The 23,045-nt window shown below is 42.6% G+C and overlaps 1 protein-coding gene across 5 annotated transcripts; it reads right to left on the bottom strand.

The window, feature by feature from the left end:
* Positions 1 to 5,726: 5,726 nt before the first annotated feature.
* Positions 5,727 to 20,027, bottom strand: LOC115147698 (oocyte zinc finger protein XlCOF6). 5 transcript variants are annotated; one of them, XM_029689994.1, is made up of 3 exons: positions 19,854 to 20,027; positions 11,956 to 12,707; positions 5,727 to 8,392 (listed from the first exon to the last, which is right to left on the bottom strand). In XM_029689994.1, exons 2-3 carry the CDS (start codon positions 12,635 to 12,637, stop codon positions 6,840 to 6,842), a joined length of 2,235 nt encoding a protein of 744 aa, XP_029545854.1. In that variant the 5' UTR covers positions 12,638 to 12,707; positions 19,854 to 20,027; the 3' UTR covers positions 5,727 to 6,839. The 5 variants fall into 5 exon arrangements, with proteins under 5 accessions (XP_029545854.1, XP_029545858.1, XP_029545857.1 ...); XM_029689998.1 differs by having other exon boundaries at positions 11,956 to 12,651; XM_029689997.1 differs by lacking the exon at positions 19,854 to 20,027 and adding an exon at positions 19,776 to 19,818.
* Positions 20,028 to 23,045: the final 3,018 nt, after the last annotated feature.

Raw genomic sequence — 23,045 nt, 5'->3', positions numbered from 1 at the left:
GAGGGAGGGGTGTCAGTCTAGAGAGAGAGAGGGAGGGAGGGGTGTCAGTCTTGATAGGGAGGGAGGGAGGGGTGTCAGTCTAGAGAGAGAGAGGGAGGGAGGGAGGGGTGTCAGTCTAGAGAGAGAGAGGGAGGGAGGGGTGTCAGTCTTGATAGGGAGAGAGGGAGGGGTGTCAGTCTAGAGAGAGGGAGGAGTGTCGGTCTAGAGAGAGAGGGAGGGGTGGGTGTCGGTCTAGAGAGAGAGAGAGAGAGAGAGGGGGAGGGGTGGGTTTTGTTCGAGAGAGGGAGGGGTGGGTTTCGGTCGAGAGAGAGGGAGGGGTGTCGGTCTAGAGAGAGACAGAGGGAGGGTGTCAGTCTAGGGAGAGAGGGGTGTCAGTCTAGGGAGAGGGAAGGGTGTCAGTCTAAAGAGGGAGGGGTGTCAGTCGAGAGAGAGAGGGAGGGGTGTCAGTCTAGTGAGAGAGAAAGAGGGAGGGGTGTCAGTCTAGAGAGAGAGAGGGAGGGAAGGGTGTCAAACGTTGTATAGCATCAATCTTTAGGGCCTTTTTAACTTAGAACTTCAATAATATTCCAACTGGACGATTCTAGTGTCTTGAAAAACGTTTTGGAACACAGCTAACTCTCACGTGAATGCGCGCCAATGAACTCATTTGCTTTCCTGAGTCAACAACTTCCAACTTCCTCTGTTCGCTCTCTGTTCATCATAGACGCATCAAACAACTTTCTAAAGGCTCTTGACATCTAGTGGAAGCCTTAGGAAGTGCAAAATGAACCCTAAGTCACTGTGTGTTCGATAGGCAATGACTTGAAAGGACTACAAGCACCAGACTTCCCACTTTCTGGTTAGATTTTTCTCAGGTTTTTGCCTGCCATATGAGTTCTGTTACACTCACAGACACCATTCAAACAGTTTTAGAAACTTCTGAGTGTTTTCTATCCAAATCTACCAAATCTATCCAAATCTATAATATGAATATTCTAGTTCCTGGGCCCGAGTAGTAGGCCGTTTAATTTGGGTACGTTTTTCATCTGGCCGTGAAAATACTGCCCCCTACCCTAGAGAAGTTAACCAAACCCGTATGTCCGAGGTTTTGTGTCCAACAGGTGAATTACAGGAGAAGGTAATTCACTCAATCCAACCAGGAGACTGGGTGTGGATCCAGTCCCTGAGGAGAAAAGACTGGAAGCAGCCACGGTGGGAGGGGCCATACCAAGTACTTCTGGTGACAGCCTTCGCGGTGAGAATAGCTGAAAGAGCTACCTGGGTACATATCACACATTGTAAGAGGGTAAGACACACTGACACTGTCGAACAATCACAGAGTTAGGAGAAGAACCGAATACCAATAAGGTTCGGGGGTTACCTCTCTAACCCGCCCGATCCTCACTGTGTGCGTTCATAGAAGTGAAAGTATGGGTTGGCCTCTAGCCAGTGATATGTTCTCCGGGAGGGGGTGGGGCTTTACAGGGGTACTGGTCAGTCTGAGCTGTCTGATTGTGGGAGCCATATTCCTAATACACCATGAGCCACTCGAGAAGTCAGAAAGGGGTAACTTGACCCATAGTGTAGAAGAGGAGGATTTTGTATTACCTAAGTACAAAAGGTCACTCGATCTGGATAAAAAGGAAGTGAGAGTAGAGTTAGGGAAGGATGTCTCAATAGAGTTCTATGTAGACCAAATGGGGTCCCTAACCTCCTGGCAGTCTAGGACTCGGACTTCATGGGGAAGATATGTGTAAAACCCCATGTAACTCATGGAATCAGGTCATAGCTCACACAGAAAGAGAGGGCTATGTCAATCCACACACCCAATATAGAAACAGATGGAGCATAGTAAAGGTCAGGGTTTTTGACTGCAATCCAGAGCAAGGGAAGTATTGCTTAAAGGTATGAATTACCATTAAAAGCGTAAAGAAAGAGGATTTAGGGTTATGGCATGTTGACCTTGACCAGACCAGTGTCGTCACTGCGGTACCATTCAGAGTAGTAGAGGTTAGGACAGGATACCAGTTGTACCCCTGATAAAACGGACATTACCCGTGTAGTCATCCAGAGCCAAGGACCGGTGAGGATAGTTCAGACAAACAATCTTAAGGAAGTGATTGAGGTGGAGACTTGGTTTGGGGATTCCAACCTATGGCTGGAATGGATTCAGTATACAGCTAGATCAGTAGCTAAAGAAGAATGTTATGCCTGAGCAACAGCCAAACCTCAGTTGACAACCATCCCCTTTCCACTCGATGGAATTAATTTACCAAGGAGAATGGCCTGAATGGTAAAGCTGTTCATGAAGGCAGGGAAGCCAGACAATAACAGTTGCACTGATCTGCATTATCTGTATCCTATGTGCCCATTAGATCCAGACTTCCCCCTTTCACAGTCGCAGGAGAAGACTATTATTGTATGGCTTGACACAATATACACGGACGGGATGTAGGAGAAGTAAGAACATGCATTAGGACAGAGAATGTTACAACTGACGAGACAATGAGGACCTGACTGGGTGGTTGAGTTCCGAGGACTTCAGTAAGATAAAAAGGCAGAGAGCGGATGTCTGGTGGTTGTGTGGAGGTATGAAGCTGTGGCCAAACCTGCCTGGTATTTGTGCATTGGTACAGTGAGCCATGCCCTTCACCCTTATACAACACAAAGACCTAGTGCCAGGTAAAAGAGAGGGGAGGAGTGCTCCGTCAGGGTCCTTTGACAATAGAGTTTACATTGATAGCATTGGGGTTCCAAGGGGGGGTGCCTGATGAGTTTAAAGCTAGGAATCAGATATGGGCTGGATTGGAATCAAGCATCTTCTGGTGGTCAACCCTCAATAAGAATGTGGATTGGATCAGCAACTATACCAGAGATGCGATAAAAGGATTAGTGGAACAGACAGAGGCAACTAGTTTGATGGCTTGGCAGAATAGAATAGCATTGTATAGGTTACTGGCTGAGGTGGTGTGTGTGATATTCGGATCAATGTGCTGTACTTTCATCCCAAATAACACAGCTCCAGATGGATCAGTGACCAAGGCCCTGGCAGGTTTAACCACATTGGCTAACGAGTTAGCAGAGAACTCAGTGTTATAATCACTGTGTTGTGGGCTTCTTTCACCTGTATGAGTGTGTTGGTGTTATTTGATCCCTTGTGCGAGAGGTCTCATTTCCAGGGCTCTGGAGAGATCGATGACGGAGCACATGGTGAGGTACGGACCGATCCCAAGTTCAGACCAGTGGGACGATAAATACATGCCGCCGAGTCTGGTGGAGGATTCATTCAATTACGAGGAGCCCATGTTAGATGAGACCATCTTTTAATGTTTAGGAAGACTGTTTCTTTACATGAAGATCATAGCGAAAATCATAATCCGAAGAGTTAGGACTGGATATAGGCCTAGAACAGTCATTGATAAGAATGTAATGAAAGTACATGTATTTGTTTTCTTTGATCTAGTTTGATTTTGTGACATTTCTGAATCCAATAAAAATAGATGTGTTATAGTGTATGTGAAATATTTAGCCAATAGGGTGGATTGTAATGGAAATTATATGATTAAAGGTTTGACTAAATGATTTCACCCTGAAAATGTATAACCGAGTGATTATAAGATGAATGTACTAATGTGTGTGTGTAGGAAAAGTTTAAGCTTAATGATTTAGCAATGTAAGCAAGACATTCAAGGAAAAGAGTAACTGTTAACAGACAGCAGACAACTTGTGACTACTGTGAAACTGATAAACAGGAAGGTCTTAGGCTTGCAGTAGATTATGTAACATGGTGCAGGATATGATAAGCAATGTATGTGTTGGAGAAGACTTGTAAATAAGCATTGACAGTGTTAAAGAAGAGTTTTAGTGTTATCTTGTCCACAGACTTATTACAGTGTAAGGAAACCAGTGTGTCATTTTGTTATTAGGGTGAACTAACTTTCTTAAAACTACGTCTTTGTTGATTGTAATTGTGTGTTATCATAATCTGATGGCTCGTAGAAATTGTTACTTTGTTACTTTTTTTAAATGGTTATAAATTGTGTCTTTTCCACAGCAGTACAAGTGAAAAATAAAAAAAATCTGTACTCACAGAAATATCCTTTATGGTTGAAGGTCTTTTTAAGCAGCAGCGGTCAGAGGAAACGGCTGTGTTTCTGCGACAGCCTTCGTCAGACATGAAAACATAAAGAACAGCCTTTCCAGTATATATATGCCTTTTAAACCCAGCAGCCGAAGACTTTTTGTTACTGTATAGTTTTGAGTTGAGCACGCCAGTTCTCATTCTCATTCTAGTACGAGTGATGTGCAATGTGGTGGATGCTGCCTCTCATAGCTACAGTAATATTGGTTTACACCTCAAATGTTAACATTGATATCAACTGTATGCAGATATGACCTGTATTTACTGTTTGTCTGATGTTCCCGTTCATACAGGAGAGAGACGTGACTATTGTGGATCCTCTGGGGAGCCTCAACAACATCATGAAGCTGACAAGGCAGAGAAGAGTCTCTCGATTCCCACCTGGGACCTGTATGAAATATTGTGAAACATTTATGTACTCACTACTGTAAGTCACTTTGGATAAGAGCGTCTGCTAAATGACTTAAATGTAAATTATAAGCCTGACCTCTGCTCTGTCTGTGGGGAAATGATTTGCTCAATCAACCCATTTTTAAGTACACAAGAGAGAAGACATAAGGTTGCCATAGACACCATTGAAAACACACGTGAATTTTGTAATGATTTGGGGGAAGGGGGTCACTAGGTACTTACACATCCATAAATCACTTACAGTCCTCATCTTATTTAATGTAAGCCTACTGAAATGTATACATATACACAATGTCAGTCCGGAGTTCACACCAGTCAAACTCAATCAAGCCCAGATAAAGTATTTGAAATGATTTCAGTCACAATGTACACAATGTAATTCTAAGTATGTTTAAGCAATGTAAAAAACAAATAAAAGCTTGTACATCACAGAATTGTTATCAGTAATTATGAGCCGTCTTTTGCCATGTGCTTTCATTCTTTAATTGAGTCTGCATGTACGTGTGTGTGTGTGCATACATGCATGTTTATGTGTGTAGTTGCGTGTACATGCATGTGTGGTGCAATGCATACATGTGTGCGTGTTCTCTGATATATACAGGTAACTGCCAAAATAAAGGAAACACTAAATGAGGCAAGGTAAATAGAAAGCAGGTGCTTCCACAGGTGTGTTTTTTTTTAGTTAATTATCATATAAAAATGAACATTATTTTGGCTACAAGAGATCTCCGTGACTTTGATAGAGGGGTCTCCAAGGAGCACCGGGGGGGGGGGGGGGGGTTAAAGTGTGTGTGTTAGTCATCAGATCACAACCGAATTTAACACTTATGAGAGATTCTGTAGTGGCGCCTGAGAAAGCGGTTTCCACCACCATCAACAAAACCCAAATGATGGAATTTCTCGTGACAGAACGGTGTCACATCCCTCCAATAGAGTTCCAGACATTTGTAGAATCTATGCCAAGGAGCAGTGAAGATGTTCTGGTTGCCGCAAAGCCTCATGTTGGTGTTTCCTCAATTATACCTGTATATGTACTACTACTACTGTTCTCTGCATACATAAACAATGTATATAACAACATATTTATACAACCATATAGAATTAAGAGGACTGGAGCCTAGGGCTTTAACATGCCATAGACCGAGGCTACACAGGTTACCTATAACATAATTCCACTTGTGACCTATAAAACAGATTTCAGATAAGACATGTATTTTCATTTAATTACACCTTTAAACTTCACATTTTATCCTGGTTAGTTTCATTGATAAAGATTTATGTCTTGCAATAAAGGAATTTATCTCAAATGTTCACATGAAATCTGCATGAAGATTTAAGTTACCATGGAAACATATTTAGTCCTAAATATTCTGAAATAACTTAACCATACTGGTGAAGGAATATAAGGACTTGAAATTGGCATGGTGGAATTGACTCCTGCTTTACTGTGACTGGGAGCAGCGGGGTGTTCCAGAGACCAGATCCTTAAACCATTTGATCTCTTAAATCAGGGGTTTATTTTGAAAGCTAAACATGAACATGTGTTGCTGGTTTCAAGTTAATGACACCATGCCAATTTCAAGTCTATATTTGTCCAAAAAAATGATACTTCAGAATATTTAGTAGAGTAACTCAATGAATCTGCCATCTGGAACAGCCCCCAGGGAAGGGGAAAGTGTTGGGTGAAGTTGCCCCTAGATGCTGATCTTGTAGCATTTTTGCCACTAATGCTTAAAAGTAGGATTTGGGGAGGAGAACCTGATCCTATACCTGTCAGGTGTGTATGCATAAAACACAACACTGTGATTTCAGACAATTTAAAAGCCACAAATCCTTGTTTTGTGATTCAGTCCAATGCGGAGGAAACATAGTAACTACTCTCAAAAACCGTAGTAACCACTCTCAAAAACCACTCTGTGCTCCCAATTCCTCTGGGTGGAAAGGAAATGAGGGATAACTAGCCAGTTGCACAACTAAATGCCTTCAACCTTCCGCATCTGAACCCTCTGAATCAAAGAGGTGCGGCGGGCTGCCTTAATCCACTTCATATGTGCCCGGGGAGGAGTTGTCGGGGGCTAACTGGCTTGCTCAAGGCCAGAACAGCACATTTTTCTTCTAACCTTTGGGGATTCGAACCAGCGATCTTTCGGTTACCGGCCAAACGCTCTTAATTGCAAGGCTACCTGCTGCCCTCTGGGTTTGTCTGCGTGTGAGAGTGTTTGTGTCTCTCTCTCTCTGGGGGTTAGATTGTAAGTAAAACGACAAATTGATGAGGTCTTCTGCAAGTTACAACACAAAGTTCTCTCTATTAATAAACAGAGCTAGAATCATCCTGAGGCCATTCTGCACAGAGTACATCACCTGCAGGATGTCCATGTCCTTTCTTATGTTTCAACATGGCTACTAAATAGGTGAACCTCTCCTTGCATATATCACAGCTGTAAGGCTTCTCTCCAGTGTGAGTGCGCTTGTGTACAGCCAGTGCGTCAGTTCGGGAAAACCTCTTCCCACACTGATCACAGGCGTGAGGCTTCTCTCCAGTATGAGTTCTCTTGTGTGCAGCCAGGTTTTGTGACCGACTGAAGCTCTTCCCACAGACAAAGCATGGGTAAGGTTTCTCCCCAGTGTGTGTTCGCTGGTGAATCACCAAAGAATTGTACTGAGAAAACCTCTTTCCACATTGATCACAGACATAAGGCAGCTCTCCGGTGTGCACACGCTGGTGTGTTGTTAAACCTTGGCGGAATACAAAGCTCCTGCCACAGTCGGAGCAGTGGTATGGTTTCACTCCTTGGTGTATCTTCATGTGCGTTCTGAAGTTGCTTGGATGGTTGAAGGTCTTCCCGCACAGGTCGCAGACAATGGACTTCTCTTTACTGTGCCTTTTCTGGTGTTTCTTCAGATATATCGGATGAGAGAAACAATGCCCACACTCAGAACAGCGGTAAGTTCTCTCTCCCCGGTCGTGGGTCAGCTGGTGAAATTTAAGATTACCTTTTGTAGTGAAACACGCCCCACATTTAGAGCAGTGGAAGGGCCTTTCAGCAGAGGGCTTGTGTTTATGTTTGTGTGCTTTCAGTAAACTGGCGTGAATGAACCGCATTCCACAGACGGAACATTGGAATGGTTTTTCTTCAGTATGCATTCTCATATGGAAATTAAAGGATGCCGAAATACAAAACTTCTTCTCACAGAATAGGCATTGGTAAGGCCTTTCTGCAGCAGGCATGTGTGTTTGCTCATGGGCTTTTAGAGTGGATTTCTGAGCAAAACTTTTCTCGCACTTGGAGCATTGGAATGGTTTCTCTCCTGTGTGTTTTCTTTGATGGTTTTTGAAGGTTGATAAAAAACTGTAGCTCTTCCCGCAGTCAGAGCAGTGGTAAGACCTTTCTGCGGGAGGCTCATGTACTGTTTTCTCATGTATTTTTCGATAGTGGTTGTTTGCAAAACCTTTCCCACACTTGGAGCATTGGAATAGTTTATTTTCAGTGTGGGTGCTTTGATGGATTTTCAAGCTTGATAAAACACTGAAACTCATTCCGCAGTCAGAGCAGTGGTGAGGTTTCTTCCCAGTGTGCATCTGCTGGTGAATCTTAAGAGTAATTTTTTGACTGAAAGTCTCCCCACACTGTGAGCAGCGGTAAGGTTTCTCTCTTGTATGGATTCTTCTGTGCACTTTGAGAGTCGCTGGACAGCCGAAAGTCTTCCCACACTCAGAGCAGCAGTGGTGTGGTTTCTTCCCTGTATGTCTCTGCAGTTGTTTATTGAGGTGTTTTGATGTGGGGAGACTCCAGTCTGTGTTGTCAGCATGAGGTTGTTGTTGAGGCTCCCCAGAAGATCCACGGTTGCCACGTCTCTCTCCTGTGTGGAAGAGACAAACAAACAGTGAATACAGTTTGTCCAACAGAAGAAAGTGACATCATATTGAGGTATTAGTCCCTTCCAAAAGTATTCCCACCCCTTGATTTTTTCCCACATGTTGTGTTACAGCCTGAATTTACACACATATACGCCATAATATCAAAGTGGAATTATCTTTTTAGAGATTTTTACAAATTAATAAAAACAAGAAAAGGTGAAATGTCTTCAGTCAATAAGTATTCAACCCATTTGTTATGGCAAGCCTAAATAAGTTCAGGAGTATAATTATTTTTTTAAACATAAAACAGACTTAAATAACCCTTGGAGCCTGGTGAAGTTATTAAATACACTTTGGATGGTGCATCAATACACCCAGTCACTACAAATATACAGGCGTCTTTCCTAACACTGTTGCCGGAGAGGAAGGAAACTGCTCGGGAATTGAAGACTTTAATGGCTGTGATAGGAGAAAAGAGTGAAAAATAGGGACCCTGTACAAGGCTCTGCATCTGTCCTCGTGCTCCTAGACCTTATTGCCGCTTTTGACACCGATCACCAGAATATTTTGGAGAGATTGGAAACCCTAATTGGTCTAACATGGACAAGTTCTTGCTTGGTTGTCAGAAAGATATCATTTTGTCTCTGTGGATGGTTTGTCCAATTGACAAATCAATTGTAAGTTTCGGGGTGTTACTCAAGGTTTTGTTTTAGGACCATTATTTATTCTACCTCTTGGTGATGTCATTGGGAAACACAATGGCAACTTTCACTGCTATGCGGACAACACATAGCTATAAATTTCAATGAAACATGTTGAAGCATGAAAATTGCTTACCCTGGAAGCGGATGGTGGCAAATGTTTTACTTTTAAACTGTGACAAAACGAAGATGCTAGTTCTAGGTCCCAAGAAACAAAGAGATCTGCTGTTTGATATGACAATTAATCTTGATGGTTGTACAGTCGTCTCAAATAAAACGGCAGGACCTCAGCGTTATTCTAGACCCTGACATTTCTTTTGACGAACACATAAAAAATATTTCAAGGGCAGCTTTTTTCCCCCCATCTTTGTAACATTGCCACCCAGATAAGCACTAAATGCACTTCAGTTAGTGCTGCTAATCACTGTGGTGGAAATGTAATATTCATTATATACTATACTGTTTAATTAGACATACTATGCTGTTTTACTTAGAGATTTGTACATTGTTATATGTTAATATTTTTACTGATACAGGCTAGTCTTGTGTGACTTCGTCATTAATCTGAGCGTACAGCTTAAACCTCTTACATCTACACGTTCCGCTAGCGGAACGATTGCTCCAATATCCAATGATGGGCGGGGCGCGAAATTCAAACTCCTCTAAAATCGAAAACTTCCATTTTTCAAACATATGACTATTTTACAGCTATTTAAAGACAAGACTCTCCTTTATCTAACCACACTGTCCGATTTCAAAAAGGCTTTACAACGAAAGCAAAACATTAGATTATGTCAGCAGAGTACCCAGCCAGAAATAATCAGACACCCATTTTTCAAGCTAGCATATCATGTCACATAAACCCAAACCATAGCTAAATGCAGCACTAACCTTTTATGATCTTCATCAGATGACACACCTAGGACATTATGTTATACAATACATGCATGTCTGTTCAATCAAGTTCATATTTATATCAAAAACCAGCTTTTTACATTAGCATGTGACGTTCAGAACTAGCATTCCCACCGAACACTTCCGGTGATTTTACTAAATTACTCACGATAAACGTTCACAAAAAGCATAACAATTATTTTAAGAATTATAGATACAGAACTCCTCTATGCACTCGATATGTCCGATTTTAAAATAGCTTTTCGGATGAAGCACATTTTGCAATAATCTAAGTACATAGCCCGGCATTACAGGGCTAGCTATTTAGACACCCTGCAAGTTTAGCCTTTCACCAAAATCACATTTCCTATAAGAAAAATGTTCTTACCTTGCTTGTTCTTCGTCAGAATACACTGCCAGGACTTCTACTTCAATAACAAATGTAGGTTTGGTCCCAAATAATCCATCGTTATGTTCCATCAAGACGTTTTGTTCGTGAGTTCTAGACACTATCCCAACGCTAAATCTCGGCCACGAGCATGACGCAAAATATGACAAAAAATTTCTAAATCTTCCATTACCGTACTTCGAAGCATGTCAACCGCTGTTTAAAACCAATTTTTATGCAATTTATCTCGTAGAGAAGCGATAATATTCCGACCGGGAATCTGCCTGTCTGTAAACTGAGGAAAAAACCGAAAGCCGGGGGCGGGGCGGGTCACGCGCCTAAGGCTTAGTCCGTTGAGTGACCACTCAGCTTTTGCTCTCGTGTGCTTCAGCCAGGGCTTTGAATTACGTCATTCCTGCTTTTCCCGGGCTCTGAGACTCCATTGTTGACGTGCGAAGTGTCACGTAAGAGCAGAGATCCTTTGTAAACGATAGAGATAATAAAGAAGGGCAAGAAATGTTCAGACAGGGTACTTCCTGAACAGAAGCATCTCAGGTTTTTGCCTGCCATAGGAGTTCTGTTATACTCACAGACACCATTCAAACAGTTTCAGAAACTGTGGAGTGTTTTCTCTCCAAAGCTAATAATTATATGCATATTCTAGTTTCTGGGCAGGACTAATAATCAGATTAAATCGGGTACGTTTTTTATCCAGCCGTGAAAATACTGCCCCCTAGCCATAAGAGGTTTAATGAGCTGCTTGGGTGCAACCGCATTATGCAACCTCCTGTGTTTACGATCGGCAGGAATTTAGCTATGTGGGAAGTGCAGGGAGGAACAGAGAATGGTGGCGATATCAGCTATCTTGATCTACACAGACAAGCTAAATTACTTTTTACAACTCTGTTCCCAGGGCCTGATTCTGCACATCTGCTAACTGTCACAAAGATAAAAGGATGTACTTTCTTTAAGAGGAGAGAGGCAACTTTGTTCATTGAGCTTTCAACTCTTAACTATTCTTAGTGATGGTTGATTGCTTCATTTTTGCAAATCTTATACTAAATATATTTTTTTAAATCTGCAGTATCTCTTCCAATAGAATGTCTGCGACACCACGGCTGCTAGAATCTTGACTAGGACCCAAAAAATAACTATCATATTACTCCAGTGATAGCCTCTACACTGGCTTCCTGTTAAGGCTAGGTAATGGAGCGACGTGAGAGAGCGAGGATAGACAGAGAGATGGGGTAGAGGCAGAGAGAAGTAATGGAGTGGTGTGAGAGTGGGAGGATAGACAGAGATGGGGCAGAGGCAGAGAGAGGTAATGGAGTGATGTGAGAGTGGGAGGATAGACAGAGAGATGGGGTAGAGGCAGAGAGAGGTAATGGAGTGATGCGAGAGGGCAGAGGGGTGCATTGCATGTCGCTGTGCTCTATGTTTAACGATTCTACAATGAAAAAAGGTATTGATGCAACTTACAAAACGTTGATATCAGAGGCCCCTGGACTGCACTGTAATGTTAGACAACAACACTTCACAATGGTACATAGAACCAAAACAAAAGGTATCCTGCTGCACTTACTTTGATGAATCACATCTCCTTCCTCCTCCTCATCTCCTCCAGCAGTTCCTCTCAACCCTGGTGTTTTCCTGCAGTCGACCAGCCGCACAGACACCCTCTTCAGACCCAGCAGTAAGGCATTACCAGGAGAGGACAGAGAGGGGGACCCACTCACGCTCTTCTCCCTCTGCTCTGGTGTGTCTCTCTCTGGTGCTGGTTCTGCCTCCAGGCCTTTGCTACGCAACAAATCCCTGTCCTCCTCATCCCATTCTTCATCACAGTCTGCAGCGTCGTCATCAAATGATTGGCTGGGACTCATGGGTTCCCCCTCCAGCCTTTTGCTAGGTAACCAATTCATGTCCTTCTGGTTCCCTTCTTCATCACAGTCTACAGCATCATCATCAATGGATTGGCTGGGATTCAAAGGTGCACCGATACAATCCTCCTGTATCTTTCTGATGTCCTCTTTCAGTCGGAGTAACCAAGACATTCCCTGCTCCTCCGATTCCATTGAATCTGCACTTTTCTCAAGTTCCTCCAGGATTTTACGGCACAATGAGTGATGGTGATTCTTTCCTTGAACATCAGAGCCATCCTTGCCATCTATTCCACTGCGTTCACACAGGCAGCGTAAACTGTCATTGGTTAAAGTGTATAAACTCTGTTCCATTTCCTCCATCAACGTTTCCCTCTCTCCACTCATATTGTCCTGCTCACCTGGCAACAACAGCAATGAAGTCAATGTCAAGACAGATATAGTTCAGTTAGATGACCTGTAATGAAAATAAAATGAAAGATTAGAACACATTAGCGATTGCATCTGTCATTTCACCCTAAAATGTTGTTTCTTTTTACTTTGAGTGTTAAATTGGTTTAGGAATATTCAGGCATGTTTAAATTAAATATTCATGTTGGGTATAGTCATAAAATGACATGAAAAGGCTATGCATGTCAAGATGAAATGGTGGTTTACGTCTATTGTGTTTTGCCTTAGTTTGATTAATACCTAGGAACTAAGATGACATCATATAGGGAGATCTGTGGAAGGGAGCCATTTCAATTACGGCGGGCATGGGGTCGCTACTTGCAGATCTTCACAGAGGAACCCAGGCAGTGGGAGAGCAGGGTTTGGGATACATGTTCCCCGGTTTCAGATACACCAGGGGAGGCAGATGTCTGATACAGTTTCAGTCTTCTCTGCTGTGTTGTTGGCACTAGTGTGGGCATTGGGGTGGGTGGATGAAGTGGGGTCTAAAAGGGTTACTTTGTGTTCAGACTGCCGCTGCCCTGGTCACACTGAGAGAAGGGAAGTCTAGAGCACAACCAGACGTGTTAATCGAGCTGTTGATGGCGCTTAACAGGGTGGAAAGCTTCTCTGTCAAATGGCACCTCCTGCTCTCTGCTGCAGCAGATATTTGAAAGGTCCATTGGATTTCCTCATATTTTCATCATGGACAACATGCAACGTGTAGCTACAGCTTTCAATACCAGTGTTGTCCTGAATACAGCTGCTGGTATCGACACAGCTCTGTCTTTTGTGGCTAAAGCAGTCTGGACTGGTTGAAGCCGAGTGGGAAGGATTATTCTGAAAGTGTTTCAGTCTGCCGTGAATTATCATTATCCATAGTTCGCTATATAGCTAGTTAGATAGACAGTTGCATACAGGTAAAGTTATAGCCAACTAGCTAGCTGAGCTGGCCAGCCGCATTCTGCTGTTAAGGTTGATAGCTGATGTGCTATAGCTGATGTGCTAAGCCCTGCATGACGATCCTCTTTTTCATGTTTGTCATTTTCAACTAGATAACTACTGAAAATAGCCACTGTGGTGCGAATGCTAATCGATTAGCAAGCTAATCAAACCCCATTTTAAGTGATTATGGACACATGCTAAGTTGGTTAGTTAGCGAGCCACAATGAAATGATCGCTAAATAGCTAGCTAGCTATTGGACAATAGATTTCAAGGTCATTTTTCCTTGCATGTTCAACTAGCTAGATGACCACTTACATCTAGCCAGCTGGTAATTATGAAGCTAAATGTTTGCTAAATCTAGCTAGTAATCTTGTGTCTGCACTGCCATTGTTGGACTGGAAGCAGGTTAAGTGTGTACCGGACGTTTTAGTACAGCTGTAGAGGTCAACAGGAAATAACAATCTATAAGAGATTAATTCATTGATGTTTCAACACCTTTTTCTGTAATTTGTCTTTCAGCATAAACCCGCTCTCCACCATCAGTACAAGGAGATGATCGAGGGTGAACAAGAAACACTTCAGCTATTTTGTATTTGTACTGCCCTCTTAGGCCTCCCTCCCCCCTATCTGAGATATCTACCCTCATCCTCCACATACAACACCCGTTCTGCCAGTCACATTCTGTTAAAGGTCCCCAAAGCACACACATTCATGGGTCGCTCTTGTTTTCAGTTTGCTGTGCCTTGCAACTAGAACGAACTGCAACAAACACTCAAACTGGACAGTTTTATCTCAATGTCTTCATTCAAAGACTCAAATCATGGACACTCTTACTAACAGTTGTGGCTGCTTTGCGTGATGGATTGTTGTCTCTACCTTCTTGCCCTTTGTGCTGTTGTCTGTGCCCAATAATGTTTGTACCATGTTTTGTGCTGCTACCATGTTGTGTTGCTACCATGTTGTGTCGTCATGTGTTGCTGCCTTGCTATGTTGTTGTCTTAGGTCTCTCTTGTCGTGATGTGTTTTGTCCTATATTTAAATGTTATTTATTTTTAATCCCAGCCCCCATCCTCGCAGGTCTTTTGCCTTTTGGTAGGCCGTCATTGTAAATAAGAATTTGTTCCTAACTGACCTGCCTAGTTAAATAAAGGTTAAATAAAAAAACGTATTGCTTGGACTTAGGGGTTAATTAATGTTAATTCTGGTATGCAAGGTTTGAATGTCTTGTCTATTTTATAGTCTGCTTTCGTCCTTTACAGCTTTAATTGTCTGGAGCCTGGTGTTGTTGTGGCCAAGGAGCTTTCACTCAGATGGAACCAGGTTTCAGCTGCTGTGCAATGTTGACGTCCTTCCTCCCAGAGATGTGAAAACATCCCCAGGACTGGACACAACCCGGCAAACATTTGAGAAGATCCGGACTTTTGCAATGAAAATGCCATGGACATTACATGTCCTGCTCCAAAAGGGCAGGACAGAAATATGCTCTCAGGCTAGATTCCTTTGTCCATATCATAACCTTAGTACTTGAAGTTAATACAGGAAGGCTGTATAGTTTAACACCATCTGTTCTAATTTGCTCACAAAACAGTAATTCAATCAGCTCTAAATGCATATGTAAATGCTGCCAAATGGTTTTATTCATGTAGGCTACACTGTTCCACAATTTACCTGCAAAATCATCCTGTTGTCCTGTATGTGGGTATTGTAAATGTGGTCACCCTAGGCATGTGGGTATTTTAAATGTGGTCACCCTAGGCATGTGGGTATTTTAAATGTGGTCACCCTAGGCATGTGGGTATTTTAAATGTGGTCACCCTAGGCATGTGTCTGTACAGTTTCGCTCAGACACATGAAAGCAATTTAAGTTAAATTCATCGATGGGAGCGGATCAGGCTGTAATTTCATAAAGTAGATGACTCAACTGTTGACTCATTTATACTCGCTTGGGTAACCGATTAGTAGTAACTTATACCCGCGTGTGAATTTTTGATAACCAACATTACCTTTTCTGTAGGCCACAGCAATAACTCGATGGAACCGAATCTTGGAAATTTAAACTTTCTGTCCGGTAGAAGATTTGGTCAGTGCCATTAGTATTGATATGATACAATGCACTCGTGTGTGGGCAATGCACTGCCTTTTGACGTGAGGCAGGTTGGCAGTGCTTGCTGTGACTTGCAGTGCAGCGCATCGCAGCCTAATGGGGGAACTTGAGATAATGTTCAGAGAATCAATTTTGGCAAAAGTATTCATTTTCTAATTTTTTTTACCCACCTTTTTCTCCCCAATTTCGTTTAAATCCAATTATGATCGAGTCATGAATGCTCCGAAACACGACCCGCCAAACAGCGCTCCTAAACACGCTAGCCACACCAATGTGACAGAGGAAACACTGTTTAGCTGACAACCGAAGTGGCGGGCCACAAAGAGCCACTAGAGCCCGATGAGACCCGGGTGCGAGCCAAGTAACAGCTTTGTATCAACATTAAATCTTATTAAAATCTGTTCATATACAGTCGTGGTCAAAAGTTTTGAGAATGACACAAATATTAATTTTCACAAAGTCTGCTGCATCAGTGTCTTTAGATATTTTTGTCAGATGTTACTATGGAATACTGAAGTATAATTACAAGCATTTCATAAGTGTCAAAGGCTTTTATTGACAATTACATGAAGTTGATGCAAAGAGTCAATATTTGCAATGTTGACCCTTCTTTTTCAAGACCTCTGCAATCCGCCCTGGCATTTTGTCAATTAACTTCTGGGCCACATCCTAACCGATGGCAGCCCATTCTTGCATAATCAATGCTTGAACTTTGTCAGAATTTGTGGGTTTTTGTTTGTCCACCCGCCTCTTGAGGATTGACCACAAGTTCTCAAAGGGATTAAGGTCTGGGGAGTTTCCTGGCCATGGACCCAAAATATCGATGTTTTGTTCCCCGAGCCACTTAGTTATCACTTTTGCCTTATGGCAAGGTGCTCCATCATGCTGAAAAAAGGCATTGTTCATCACCAAACTGTTCCTGGATGGTTGGGAGAAGTTGCTCTCGGAGGATGTGTTGGTACCATTCTCTATTCATGGCTGAGTTCTTAGGCAAAAATGTGAGTGAGCCCACTCCCTTGGCTGAGAAGCAACCCCACACATGAATGGTCTCAGGATGCTTTACTGTTGGCATGACACAAGACTGATGGTAGCGCTCACCTTGTCTTCTCCGGACAAGCTTTTTTCCGGATGCCCCAAACAATCAGAAAGGGGATTCATCAGAGAAAATGACTTTACCCCAGTCTTCAGCAGTCCAATCCCTGTACCTTTTGCAGAATATCAGTCTGTCCCTGATGTTTTTCCTGGAGAGAAGTGGCTTCTTTGCTGCCCTTGACACCAGGCCATCCTCCAAAAGTCTTCGCTTCACTGTGCGTGCAGATGCATTCACACCTGCCTGCTGCCATTCCTGAGCAAGCTCTGTAATGGTGGTGCCCCGATCCAGCAGCTGAATCAACTTTAGGAGACGGTCCTGGCGCTTGCTGGACTTTCTTGGGCGGCCTGAAGCCTTCTTCACAACAATTGAACCGCTTTCCTTGAAGTTCTTGATGATCCAATAAATGGTTGATTTAGGCGCAATCTTACTGGCAGCAATATCCTTGCCTGTGAAGCCCTTTTGTGCAAAGCAATGATGACGGCATGTGTTTCCTTGCAGGAAACCATGGTAGACAGAGGAAGAACAATGATTCCAAGCACCACCCTCCTTTTGAAGCTTCCAGTCTGTTATTTGAACTCAATCAGCATGACAGAGTGATCTCCAGCCTTGTCCTCGTCTACACTCACACCTGTGTTAACGAGAGAATCACTGAAGTGATGTTAGCTGGTCCTTTTGTGGCAGGGCTGAAATGCAGTGGAAATGTTTTTTGGGGGATTCAGTTCATTTGGATGGCAAAGAGGGACTTTGCAATTAATTGCAATTCATCTGATCACTCTTCATAACATTCTGGAGTATATGCAAATTGCCATTATACAAACTGAGGCAGCAGACTTTGTGAAAATGTATATGCGTGTCATTCTCTCAACTTTTGGCCATGACTGTACACCCCCAGGAAGAATGACACTTTTTCAATTACAATTCTGACAAGCGAGCACTTTGATATGATCATTTTCATAGCCTGGTTCACCAACTACTTCGCAGACAGATCAGTGTGTCAAATCGGAGGGCCTGTTGTCCGGACCTCTGGCAGTCTCTATGGGGGTACCACAGGGTTCAATTCTCAGGCCGACTCTTTTCTCTGTATATATCAACGATGTCGCACTTGCTGCGGGTGACTCCCTGATCCACCTCTACACAGACGACACCATTCTGTATACATCTGGCCCTTCTTTGGACACTGTGTTAACTAACCTCCAAACGAGCTTCAATGCCATACAACTCTCCTTCCGTGGCCTCCAACTGCTCTTAAACGCTAGTAAAACCAAATGCATGCTTTTCAACCGTTCGCTGCCTGCACCCGCCCGCCCGACCAGCATCACTACTCTGGACGGTTCTGACCTAGAATATGTGGACACCTACAAATACCTAGGTGTCTGGCTAGACTGTAAACTCTCCTATCAAACATCTCCAATCCAAAATCAAATCTAGAATTGGCTTTCTATTTCGCAACAAAGCCTCCTTCACTCATGCCGCCAAACTTACCCTAGTAAAACTGACTATACTACCGATCCGACTTCGGCGATGTCATCTACAGAATAGCTTCCAATACTCTACTCAGCAAACTGGATGCAGTCCATCACAGTGCCATCTGTTTTGTTACCAAAGCCCCTTATACCACCCACCACTGCGACCTGTATGCTCTAGTCGGCTGGCCCTCGCTACATATTCGTAGCCAGACCCACTGGCTCCAGGTCATCTATAAGTCTATGCTAGGTAAAGCTCCATCTTACCTCAGCTCACTGGTCACGATAACAACACCCACCCGTAGCACGCGCTCCAGCAGGTATATCTCACTGGTCGTCCCCAAAGCCAGCACCTCCTTTGGGCGCCTTTCCTTCCAGTTCTCTGCTGCCAGTGACTGGAACGAATTGCAAAAATCGCTTTAGCTGGAGACTTACATTTCTCTCACTAACTTTAAACATCAGCGATCTGAGTTGCTAACCGATCGCTACAGTTGTACATAGTCCATCTGTAAATAGCCCACCCAATCTACCTACCTCATCCCCATATTGTTTTTATTTACTTTTCTGCTCTTTTGCACACCAGTATCACTACTTGCACATCATGCTCTGCTCATCTATCACTCCAGTGTTAATCTGCTAACTTGTAATTACTTCGCTAATTTGGCCTATTTATTGGTTTACCTCCTCACGGCATTTGCACACATTGTATATAGACTTCCTTTTTTCTATTGTGTTATTGACTGTATGTTTGTTTATTAGATATGTAAATCTGAGTTGTTGTTTGTGTCGCACTGCTTTGCTTTATCTTGGCCAGGTCGCAGTTGTAAATGAGAACTTGTTCTCAACTAGCCTACCTGGTTAAATAAAGGTGAAATTTAAAATGTAAAATAATAGAATGTTTGGGAATGATGTGGAATAATGCATATGTGAAAATTTCTAAGCAATATATTCAGCTGGTGTTGCGTGTTGGTAAATCCATCAACTATTCTGCATCAGGCGCACACACACCAGAGTGCTCTGAAATCCAAGTAGATAGCCAGAGTGACTTTTACGACCGCAAGAGATATGCTAACTGGATAACAGTCGTTCAAGTTCAGCATAGCTAACTAGCAAAGCGAATCACATTTCTTGCTAGCTAACCAAATGACACCTGGATCTAGTTGTAGCCACCAAAAAACGATATGAGGGGTTAAAAATCGGTCACTCGCCCACTCCTCCAATGACATGACATCCTCCCAGCAGCTAGCTAATGTTAGGTTCCGTGCTTTAAGCTTGACACACAAACAGAAGCGCTAGACTATTAGCCACGTCATAACTGACTTGTGATCATTGCCATTGCTAGTTTGATTGTATTGACATTCCCAGCCTTAGTTACATTTGTCCGTTTTTGTCCAAAATATAGAGTAATTGAAACTGAAACGGTACATTCCAAATAAAGGCAGCAAACAATGTACCAGGCCAGCTGTGATTTACAGAACATTGCTAGCTACCAGGTACAGTAGAAAGGCTAGCTAGCTAACAGGCTAGCACGTCTCTGTCCAACATGACCAAGTGGGAAAGAAGTATACCTCGTGACTTTCGCTTGATGTTCCTTCGATAACGTTGTTCTGAGATCAGTTTTAAGCTGTATTTTGGAGATTGAATGTAGAAATTCCCACAATTTTGGAAGACTAATCTAGTTAGGGCTAGCTCCTCATTCTTTGCTTGGTTCCAATGTATGCTATGCCGTCATCACACACAGACCAGACCAATCGAGTATTGATATATCAATGGTAAACTCTATTGCTAGAGCAGTTGTGGCTGATGATGCTTCGCGTAATCTCACTTCAGGATACATTTTTGGTGCATTTAGAATGTTCTCAGGCAAATGTAAATTGTGAAAAAATATTTTTGAAGTTCAGATTAGCTGTCTAAGGTTGACTACGTACTTCTTAACATGAAAAAAAGGCGTGCATAGGTAATAAATGTAATCAAAACACTAACATATTACTCAATTCTACCTTATAGATGTTTTCTATTGAACCTTTATTTAGAGATCTGGAACCCACCACTAGTTGTTTTCTGTCAGGTGGATGGATTATCTTGGCAAAAGAGAAATGCTCACTAACAGGGATGTAAAAAAAAAGTTGTGAATAACATTTTAGAGAAATAGGCTTTTTGTGTTTGGAACGTTTCTGGGATGTTTTATTTCAGCCCATGAAATATGGGACCAACACTTTACATGTTAAGTTTATATTTTTGTTCAGTGTAGATCACAGCTATAAGGTTTCTCTCCAGTGTGTACACGCTTGTGTTAAATCAGCACTCTTGTATGAGCAAAGTTCTTCCCACAATCAAGGTGGGCTAAGGCCTCTATCCCCTGTATGAAGTCTCTCCGATTAGATTTTATGGTGTTAGATGCAGCGAAACTATTCCTTTGCTGAGAGAGTCTAAGGTTTCTCTCCTGTATGGATTATTCGTTGTACTTCAAGATCCGCTGGGCTGGAAAAATAACCCCTCTCTACAGTCAGAGCAGCAGCGGTGAGGGTCCTTCCCTATACGTCTCCGCAGATGCTTCTTTGGGTGTCTCTGACCACATCGTTATGTTGAGGCTCCCCAGAGGATAAGCCCCTCCCACTGAGAGAGCGAAGGCTAGAGCTGTCTCCTATGAAACAAAGACAAAGACTTCTGCAAATATGGGCCCATGAACAAAACATGATGGTCAGTATATATTATTAATCAATTAACTGTCACAGAAGCAGACTGTGGCCTTATCCACACATACTAATTGTTCTTACTTTATGAAATATAAATTCCTCTTCTTGCCGTTCCACTCCGCCCCAGGTGTTTTCCTAAAGTCGACCAGCCGGACAGACACACTCTTCAGACCTAGCAGTAAGGCACTACCGGTAGAGGTGCGATCTGGGAGGGTGGATGGAGATGTGCTAGGTATGTCCCGGTGACCCCAGAAAGTATTCTACATAGAGATTATCATTCGACCAAACATTTGATTACTTTAGTCTATTTAATCTTTATATAGCTAATCATGTTAGTCTCGTTGAGATAAGAAAATATTTTTTAATAGAGACCTGGACCTAGTAGGATCTTATTGTGAAGGACAATAAATCTAGAAAATAAATACATTTCTACTGTCCAACCATTTAAAACTGGGCGCAGAGAGCAATCAAGCATTGATCCTGTTGTCTGCTATCATCTACTTTTACCTGACAGCTATACTGAACAAAAATATAAACGCAACATGTAGTTGTATTGGTCCCATGTTTCATGAGCCGAAATAAAATGTCCCATAGATTTTAGACACACAAAAAGCTAATTTCAAATATTGTGCACAAATTTGTTTACATCCCTGTACGTGAGCATTTCTTCTTTGCCAAGATAATCCATCTTCCTGACAGGTGTGGCATATCAAGAAGCTGATTAAACAGCACGATCATTACACAGGTGCACCTTGTGCTGGTGACAATAAAAAGGCCACACTAAAATGTGCAGTTGTGTCACACAACACAATGCCACAGATATCTAAAGTTTTGAGGGAGCGTGGAATTGGCATGCTGACTGCAGGAATGTTCACTAGAGCTGTTGCCAGAGAATTGAATGTTCATTTCTCCACCATAAGCCGTTTTAGAGAATTTGGCAGTATGTTCAACCAGCCTCACAACCGCTGACCACGTGTAACCACGCCAGCTCAGGCCCTCCACACCCGGCTTCTTCACCTGCGGGAGCGTCTGAGACACTTCAAAACTGTGTTTTGACATTGGGCAATTTATCAAAAGTTATTGTCAATGGGAAGCACCAACAGCATCATTTTCAAATTATGTTAGAGGAATATAAATTGAACTTTCAACATTAATTTCCAATAGAATTCTACTTAATTAGGTAAAAACTACTAAATGAGTCCAAAAACGTGTTGTGATTTATTTATTTTGATGATCTATCAGGAATCATAAAAACGGGTTTGACTTGCCTATAATAAAAGGCAGATATATTTAGCGATAACAAATAAGATAAACATTTGTCATCTGCAATAACAATAGTGACAAAAAAAATCAACTCAAATGGCTATAACTTAGCTAGCTAGTCAGCTGACAGGCAACATATGTCTAACAGTAGTTTCTTAGTTAGCTAGCCTATCAGCTGACTGGCAACGTGTCTAACAGTAGCTGACTAGCTAGCTAAGAACCTGACAGGCAACATGTGTCAAACAGTAGTTTCTTAGCTAGCATAAACACTAGTGCATAAAATGCTATACAATGACGAAAATTTGACAAATCAAATTATATTTGTCACATGTGTAACAGTATAGCTTCCGTCCCGCTCCTCGCCCCTACCTGGGCTCGAACCAGGGACCCTCTGCACACAACAACTGCCTCCCACGAAGCATCATTACCCATCGCTCCACAAAAGCTGCAGCCCTTGCAGAGCAAGGGGAACAACTACTTCAAGGCGAGTGACGTCACCGATTGAAACGCTATTAGCGTGCACCCCGCTAACTAGCCAGCCATTTCACAATCTGTTACACATGCGCCGAATACAACAGGTGTAGACCTTAGTGAAATGCTTACTTACAAGCCCTTGGCCAACAATGCAGTATTAAGAAAATACCCCCAAAAAGTAAGAGATAAGAATAACAAATAATTAAAGTGCAGCAGTAAATAACAATAACGGGGCTATATACAGGGGGTACCAGTACAGAGTCAATGTCAATGTGCGGGGGCACCGGTGTCGAGGTAATATGTACATGTAGGTAGAGTTATTAAAGT

Source organism: Salmo trutta, chromosome 14 (genome assembly GCF_901001165.1).
Source record: "Salmo trutta chromosome 14, fSalTru1.1, whole genome shotgun sequence".
Classification (NCBI taxonomy): domain Eukaryota; kingdom Metazoa; phylum Chordata; class Actinopteri; order Salmoniformes; family Salmonidae; genus Salmo; species Salmo trutta.
Note: the sequence above shows the minus strand (reverse complement) of the source record. Positions and strands in the feature narration are given on the sequence as shown.

Excerpts from the sequence above, each read along its gene's own strand:
- LOC115147698 (XM_029689994.1), bottom strand. The coding sequence starts at position 12,637 with ATGAGTGGAGAGAGGGAAACGTTGATGGAGGAAATGGAACAGAGTTTA. Across the intron at positions 8,393-11,955 it reads AGGAGATGTGATTCATCAAA|GAGAGAGACGTGGCAACCGT; the intron begins GTAAGTGCAGCA and ends TCTTCCACACAG.